Genomic DNA, 9050 nt, shown 5'->3' with positions numbered 1-9050 from the left:
CACCTTCTACGTGCTTTATTTTCTAGAGGTTAGTATTGTTTTTTTAAAAAGATCTAAACAATGCATCTTTACAAAAACTATTTAAGGTTATCATGAAAGACACTACCTTAATGAATGGATACATCCTGTCTCTAGAGGGACAAAAGCTGAAATAAACAATAGCTACAACAACTATGACATATCTTTTTACGACAATAACAAATATACACACTCCTACAAAGTAAAACAAGCACAACCAATGGTGTTGAGATAAAAAATAACCTTTATGAAGATCTTAACATAATCTCAATCTACAAATCTTCAAATACCATAGCAAATACACTACTCAAAGCACTTAGTAAAACAATGTAACAAATCCAATAAGACACCACAATCATCTTCATTGTGAAGGCTTTAACACTAACACAAAAAGTGAGGCAATCCATACCAAGCTCTTCAAACATTCATGGCAACTTACACCATAGAACAACTTCTACAACAAACAAAGTACAATTCCACTATTGTGACAACCAAATGTGCACACAGATACCAAACCGGGTATACCATTACTCGTGCGATCACTCAAATGTACACCTTGTGAATAAATCACTAGCTTTAAAAAAAGAAACAAATTAGACTCAATGATTGAATCATCTCTCTCTCTCTCTCCAAACCAAAGGCATTTTAATACTAAAATTACTTTCCTTAAAAAAATAAAATACGCCCCTAGGAGGATAGTTGAAAAGAATTGCTGAAATATGAGAGCACCGCTCATGAAAAAAAAAAAACCTTTTAGTTGACCAGAAGACCTCTTTTGTTTTCCTGCTTGAAAACTCAAGCGAGGGAGGGGCCATGGCGTTTGGGCTGGGTTCATCTTCCCCGTTCTCCCTCTCTACGCCGCAACAACAGCAGCAAACGCCGCCTCCAAGCCTGTTGTTCACGCCGCAACAGCCTCATCCGCAGCAGCATCCGCTACAGCAAATGCATCTGCTCACCAAGGAGAAAACGCCCGTCTCTTATCACACTAAGTGGGCTGACCTTCACCCAGACTCTCAGAACTTCCTGCTTCAAATTGAGTAAGCATCCTCTTTCGGGAATCTGTTCGCTGCTGAGGCATTTCATGCCAGTACAATTGAGTGGCAACATTAGAAGAACTTACAGGTGAAGCTTTTATTTTTTGCTTTCAGAGCAAGAATTTTGGAGTACAGGGATGAGAGCAGGCGATTAGATCAGTGTGAACGCCTCTTTAACTCACTTGCTTTAAACGAGGGGTTCGGGGTTGATGCTTCTCGAATATCTCAGGCAGGTCTTTTTATCTCTTTTCAGGCCTAGAAGTTTGCATACCCTCATCACCGATTGAAACTGTCTCCATGTATGTATCATATGTGCATCCACGCATCTTCCTCTTAAGCACCACATAAATGGTGCTGAAGCATAATTTCAAACTTAGCACCACATAAATGGTGCTGAAGCATGTTCTCATAATCTGAATTATTCTGTTTTGAACGGTCCAACTTCTTGCAAGCTCCTAACAAGCATTACAAGGACTTGAATCCTCCAGTTTTTTATGGAGACGAGAAGGATAGGAATATGGATGCTATCCATACTTTTCTCAAAAAGTTTAAAAGTGGTTGGGTTTACTCTAGTTTTTTTTATAGAGATGAGAAGGATAGGAATAAGGATGCTATGCATACTTTTCTCAAAAAGTTTATGGTAGTTGAGTTTAGAATAAACCCATTGCTTTGGCAGTAGCTTAGGAGCATAGAACGTTCTTGTTTGGAACAAGCAATAGTGTGCTTGGACCACGTGACATGACTATGAAATGCATAGAAACTATCCAGACGAATACATTGCCTTGGATAGGAAATGCATTCTTAAACTTAAGGCCATCGATGACTTGCAAAAGTGTAGGGATTTGTCAAAGGTTTAGACCTAGACAATCGATTGCGTAATCGGCGTCTTTTTAGACTTGAAAGTGCAATAAAGCATGCCTATTATGTTTTATGACACCTTGAAGTCTAAAAGTAAGCTTTGGTTTGGACAAGGCTAAGGAGAGGTTAAAAAGTCAAATAAAATTTAAAGAAGCTTAAGGTGCTTTTGAGGAGGGGAACCTAAGAAACTAAAACTGAAGTATTTGGATTTGTTAATCCAAGGATCTTCCAAGGGTCAAAGCTGAAGGTCTTTGCTTTAGATGCATGAGCCTTGATCACCCCGTCTTTAAGTGCCAAAAAAGAAAAGAGGGTAAATCTCAACAAAAGCAAGTGCACTAGGTGTCCTTTCCGAGTACTTCGAAGCTCATTGTTTTTTGAATCGAAGGAGATATATCTTTGATGTTTCTGATTATGGAATGTTTCAGATTATAGTAATAAGTTTCACAAAAAATGGGGAGCTTAAAAGCCCATTTTTTGTTTAGATCATTTTAGCTCTTAGTTGTTCTTTATCATTGCTTCTAGTCTTGCTTAATCATTGCGTTAATAGGGAAGTGATTTCTTTGCTAGTCTAGTTGTAAGTGCTAGCCTTCATCATGAATGAGTTTGCCCTTCACCTCCGTAGAAGCGTTAAAAACTCAGCTCATTGGTCTTTGTATAAAAATTGTGCCTCTTGATTAGGACAAAATTTTTATATGTAAGCCTGCACCTCCTCTTGGGCACTAACGACGTGAGTAGGGACGTCGTAGCACCTAGTCCATGCTATGCATGATGGAGGTGATGGTCTTATACTTCATGATTGGACAATCTTTGAGGTAAAGTTTGCACTTTTTGTATTCTTGTCTTTGCTTGTTTTGTTTTAGTGAATTAGTGACTTAAAGTTTGTTTTGTCGTTGCTAATTAGTTATTCAAATTTTGTTTAGCTTGTTTGTTAGAAATTCTTTTGTTTTGGTTCAATAAAGAATTTTTGTGTGTGTGTGTGTGTGTGATTTAGTTATGTACTTGTCTAGTTTTGTAAGTTATTATTATTATTATTTCTTCTCGGGTGTTCTATATTAAGCTTTCCTATTTTTGATTTGTTTGTTTTTAGTGATTCTCTTCTTTCTTTTAAAACTATTTGTAAGTTCAGATTCATCTGGCCTTATGATGGTATATATTAAGTAAGTGAAGGTACTTCCAGTTGCGAGTAAGGCGATGGAAAGATCTTTGCATTTCATGTGCATAGATCTAGCCACATTCCATTTCCTCTAGGAGATGAAGTCGCGTGGCCTTGCACTCTTCATCATACCCGCCATTTTGAGAGTGTGAGCCAACGGGCGGCTTGGCGATGGAACAAATGGTGAATAAAGAGTTGGCTCGTGCAAATTCAAGAAGAATGGATGTGAGCTGTGAGGCGAGGGTAGTTAGAGACAATGAGAGGTCTAGATCGGTTATATGGCCATCTAGATGAGTCTCGTATATGGGATTCAATTTATGGTGACATTAGATGGGGTGAAGGTAGAAATAGAGAGAGAGAGAGAGAGAGAGAGAGAGAGAGAGAGAGAGAGAGAGAGAGATGGTCACATTGTTACGAGTGCCAATAATGCCACATACCCCCTTCAAAGGTATTGGTGAGATAGTGCTCATTATTGTAAGTGGTGAGGATCTTTGTCTTCAAAATGTACTTTTTGTTCTAGGAATTATAAAGAATCTAGGAAGATCACAAAGAATCTAGGAAGATCACAGGGTGCACGAACATCTGGTGCAAAGATGGTTTCAAACCATCCACAAATCGCTCAATCTCCTCCGACCGCCGGACAGTCCTTGGGAGCATGAGCAAAAGCTTCCAGAAACGAGTGAGATAGTCGGTTATCATTTCACCATGTTTATGCATAAAACGCTCCCACTGTTTCTTCAATGCATGCTGGTCATCGACCTGAATAAACTGTTGCAAGACCGCCTTGCGGTAGTTATCCCAGCAAGTCACAGAGTGATGCCTAAGGTGGTCTTTCCACCACAAGAGAGCTGCACCTATCAAAGCTGTACACACCACATGGAGCTGACAAGTATATGAACCATCTGTTGTTGCCAACGTGGCAACCATCTCGTGGTTCCTATCGGTTACAACTTCTTTGTTCATTTTCGTGTTGAACTTGGGAGGCTTTAGAAGCTTCATTAATTGAGCTCATTTCTGACGAGGCATCGAGGAAGAAATTGGCAAGCTCCCAACGTCGTGCCGACGAGGAGAGCATCGGTGACGAGAACGATGTCTCTCTTGCCAACTAGGCGTAGGTGTAGAATGATGATTGCCGCCTCACTTTGCCCTTCTATTTGGGGGTGAAAAGCCGACGAAAAGTTCAGCTTAGTGCCCATATTGTCAAACAGAGCTCTTTAAAAGAGGCTCGTAGTCTTGGGATCTCTAGTGTTATATGCACATTATATGTGCATATACTAGGAGGCTAACTCACATTAGGCTTGTGAGCATGGGAGCATGGGAACAAGCTCTAGTGGAGCATGGGCTAGGACTAACCTTAAGGGTTGAGGTTAGGGTTAGGCATCCAAGGGTCACACATGGGAAATGGAGAGTCAAGAGTCACTTGAGAGCTCTCTTATATAATAGGGACATGGGATACACTCAAAGGAGGTTATCTTGAGGCTAGGTGATGATATGATGTTCTCTTGTATAGAGGATTGTATCTGTCAGAATACGCAGCGGAGATGATGACCAGATCTGGGAACACGAGAGCAAAACGCATGCAGAAAAAAACAGCACAAGAGAGAGAGAGAGAAGTAGGCGTGTAACTTTGCTCTGATATACACAAGAAGATCCCGGTATGATACACAAATGGTATGGGGGCTGGGGGCCTATTTATATGCCCCCAGATGAGCAGTCGGCCTGCTGAAAAAGGCTCCACGACTGCAGCATCAGTCGACCAGCAACATGCATCCAGTCGGCCAGCATTGAGGGTCCACGACTGGTCAAGTACAGTCAGCCAGCACCTGTACACACATCCTGATGTAGTCGGCCAGCAAATGGATCCTCCTGCCAACTCAGGGCTGCCTCCCAAGCCACAGAAAAAATGGGAAAAATAGGGGAAAAAATGCGGAGAGTGGGGAAAAATGATAAAACACCTCATAAGGGCGGGCACACCCTTAACAAAGGCCCTGATGTATAAAACTAGACAGGAGATGACTTCTAACACCCCCTCTCAGAAACCAACCAGTGGGAGCTGGGGTGCCACCTGAGCAAATCTTGAGAGAGCGACTTCGTGAAGAGGTCCATCGTACTGTCCTCCGTCGAACAGAACTCTAGCAAGATGTCATCAGCAACGATCTGTTCACGAACAAAGTGCCTCTGGATGACCATGGGTTCCTCTAGTGGAAACCCAAACCTGCAATGCAACCTCTGTATTCTCACCACCTCACAAGCAGCATCACAAACAGCCCGATACTCTGCCTCTGTGCTCGACAAGGCAAAAGATGACTGCTTCTTACTGCTCCATAAAACTGCTCCTGGGCCTGAAGTAGATCTCCTCGTGTCCGGATCTCCTCCCCAAACTGAGTCACTTCAACCGTGGAGTTAAGACTCCATCCAACAATCCCCCTCTTGTGTACAAGAGTCCATGATCCTTTGCATGCCGCAGAAACCACAGGAAACGCAATCCTGCCTCCCAAAGAGTCATCCGCAACCATGAGCTCAACTGCCTCATCAGGAAGCTCCCGTCCAATCTGGTATCCATCAACCAGATCAATGAACCATCCTGCTTCTGAGTCAAAGAGGCATCACACTGCTCACAAGGATCAACACTTGTTACGGTGCAAAACCAAGCCCTGGAAACCTGATGAAGACCAGCAAGGCCTTCTGAAACCTGTCAACCATCCCCTCTGAATCTAGAACCACAAAGCCTGGAGAAACCACCTCCTTTTGCAAGTAATCAACTGCCACCTGCCTGGCTTTCCAAAAAGTCCCTGTGGAAAGAACATCCTCATCTACAGGAGGTTCTTTGTCCTGAACACGACGAGACATCAGAGCATAAGTGACCTGTTTAGTTTCCTCTGACTGACGAACACAAGAACTACCAACATCAGTACTGGAGAGTTCCCGCCAATTGCTGCCATCTACTGGCAAGCTATCCACCATCTGGTCCCGGAAAGCTTGTACCTGCAGCGTATCCACACTTAAGTGGCCATTACCAGACTGCCACTCATCACAAACCTGAGGACTTGGGAGAGAGAGTGCTGAAAGCTTGTAAACTCCATTCTCCACTCCGCCTTCCCAAACCACTTGGCCTGTTGCTTTGTCCCGGAGAGCAACAAAATGCTCATCAAACTCCACCCGTATGCCAGTCTTGCAAACCTGATGCACTGACAACAGATGAAAACCAAGTGCCGGAACATACAACAACTGGGAGGAATGCTTCCCCCCTCTGCCATCGAGAACTATCTTCATCCTGCCCTCACTGTGAACTGGGATAGTGGACGTATCCCCAGTAAGAATATGACCAGAAAGCCTGCAGAGATCCTGTAAACCGGAACGGGAAGGAGTCATGTGCCTGGAAGCACCACTATCGAGAATCCACTCCCGAGTATCCGTTGCGGAGAGTCCTCCAATCTCCTCCGTGCCTGAAGAAAATGAAACATCGGTGTCCACCACCTCCAGGTGCACAAAATCCGGAGTCTTCATGATTGCTGCTGAGGAATCTTCACCCTTCTCGGTCTTCCGCTTGGGACACTGCCTCCAATAGTGGCCTTTCTCGCCACAATCATTACAGGTCCTCTCTGCCTTTAGTTTCTCGCGGTCACTAACGGACATCTTCTCAGAAGATTTCTCGGACGAAGCCTTCCCCTTGCCCGTGTTACGGCCTTTCGACCGTTGGCCAGTTAAGGCCTCCGAACCTCCACCTTGAGGAGGGTTCGTGAATCGTTCCTCCTGGTCGAGGACCATTGGCACAAGCTTCTCCCACGTGATGGTGCTGAGCCTGCCACTGGTAATCAAAGACGAGTAAAATGCTGAGTACGAAGAGGGCAAATGTGACAGCAACGTTATGGCCATGTCCTCTGACAATATCTCCTTCCCAGCTTGAAGAACTTCCTGCTGAAGAGCCTGCAGCTTGTTAATATGCTCCCGCATCGTCGACGACTTTGCAGGGTTCATAACCCGCATCTGTACTTCCAAGGGAATCCTCTTCATGGGCGATACCCTGTTGTAAAGTGAGGCCAAATGCTGCCATATACCTCTGGCCAGCGTGATATGCTTTACATGATTGATTACCTGCGGTGTGCAGTTGAGAAAGATAAACGAACGGGCCCTGGCGTTGACACGATCCCACATTTGTGTCTGAGCCTCCCGGTCCTTCCGGATCGACGGTAACTCCCCTTCCTCTACTTCCGGCCGTGGAACACCAACGACGACGAAATCAGCGAGGTCTTAAGACTCCAGAACAGATTCCATCATAACCTTCCAGATGCCGTAGTTACTCCCGTCCAACTGACGGTCCACCGGAAACGTGGGGAGTGTCGGGATCTTCACATGTCTCTCGGCCATCTCAAACAGATCTGCCATTGCGGGGATGTACTCTGAAAAGGGTGGGTGGGTGGGACAAAGAAGAACTAATACCTGCAAGTGGCTGTCCAGCAAATCAGCCCGCCGTCCTCTTGCTTCTCCTCTTCCCGAATAGTCCAAAACAGTCCACCAATCAGCCACACAACAGTCCCCTCTTGCTCACACAAATCCCAAGAACTATCTAGAGCCTAGGCTCTGATACCATGTCAGAATACGCAGCGGAGATGATGACCAGATCTGGGAACACGAGAGCAAAACGCATGCAAAAAAAAACAGGACAAGAGAGAGAGAGAAGTAGGCGTGTAACTCTGCTCTGATATACACAAGAAGATCCCGGTATGATACACAAATGGTATGGGGGCTGGGGACCTATTTATATGCCCCCAGATGAGCAGTCGGCCTGCTGAAAAAGGCTCCACGACTGCAGCATCAGTCGGCCAGCAGCATGCATGATTGCATCCAGTCGGCCAGCACTGAGGGTCCACGACTGGTCAAGTACAGTCAGCCAGCACCTGTACACACATCCTGATGTAGTCGGCCAGCAAATGGATCCTCCTGCCAACTCAGGGCTGCCTCCCAAGCCATAGAAAAAATGAAAAAAATAGGGAAAAAAATGCGGAGAGTGGGGAAAAATGATAAAACACCTCATAAGGGCGGGCACACCCACAACAAAGGCCCTGGTGTATAAAACAGACAGGAGATGACTTCTAACAGTATCTACTCTCATACCATTTCACACTACAGCTACATGCTGCTGGATTGGAGTCATACCTCTTGGTGGTATGGGACATCAAGGTAAAGGTATGAGATACTTTATTGTAAATCATGTGTGCATCCCTTGGGCTCAGGGGTGGTTGGGTGGATGAGATTATACCTGATTTATGCATGTTTATGCATAACAATTATCTAGAGAGATCTTAGGGTTTTAACAGTGGTATCAGAGCAATCTCTAGTTAATTGTTGTTATTTTTTCTTTCTTATTTCAATTTTTAGCATTTTTTAAAGTAAATTTTAATATTTACTAAATCTCTTTCTTTAGAGTAATTGTTTTAAAGTAAATCTCTTTCTTTAGAGTTAAACGAGTTTATCTTGTTGTGTTAAGATTAAGGAAATTTGGATTCTTCCTTTGTTGGCATTTCTTTCTCTAGTTCTGTACTTAGGTGATTTATACAGTCCGTCTAATGGTTTATGGTGGATGTATATATGTGATTCATCGAGACGTTGATGACTCCTTATGTTGATATGGGTAACTCGAGATGGCGAGGATTTCTTGTGCAGATGTGGGTACGTCGGGCCATCGATGGATCCCTGGTTCCTGCTGTTATAATGCCATGTCTTCTTACTTTATTCCGAATGGTTTACAACGAGGAAACTACTTTGAATATGAGTTCCTCTGATCATCCGCAGTCTGATGGGCAAATAGAGCGTGTGAATCAGATTGTAGAGGATATACTTCGCGCATATGTCTCTAGAAAATCATCATATTGGAAAAAATATATTTCGATGATGGAATTTGCCTATAACAGTTTTAAACATATGGCTATTGGTTTTAGTCCGTTCATGCTTATGTATGGGTACCAACCCAGGGCACCTATTGATGT

General features: G+C 43.9%; 1 protein-coding gene across 2 annotated transcripts in view; it reads left to right on the top strand.

Annotated features, from left to right (window-relative positions):
* Window positions 1–747: 747 nt before the first annotated feature.
* Window positions 748–9050, top strand: part of LOC147606305 (hydroxyproline-rich glycoprotein family protein) — a 108549-nt gene continuing 100246 nt past the window's right edge. Inside the window, exons 1-2 of one of the 2 annotated variants that reach the window (XM_086791901.1) lie at window positions 748–1055; window positions 1167–1281. In XM_086791901.1, the coding sequence (XP_086648027.1) occupies window positions 832–1055; window positions 1167–1281 (339 nt within the window). In that variant the 5' untranslated portion in view covers window positions 748–831. The remainder of the gene's footprint in view (window positions 1056–1166; window positions 1282–9050) is intronic. The other variant, XM_086791902.1, reaches the window with a different exon arrangement.

Source organism: Cibotium barometz, chromosome 57, assembly GCF_041138505.1.
Source record: "Cibotium barometz isolate CiBa-2024 chromosome 57, ASM4113850v1, whole genome shotgun sequence".
NCBI classification, from domain to species: Eukaryota; Viridiplantae; Streptophyta; class Polypodiopsida; order Cyatheales; family Cibotiaceae; genus Cibotium; species Cibotium barometz.
This window is presented reverse-complemented; position numbering and strand designations above follow the sequence as displayed.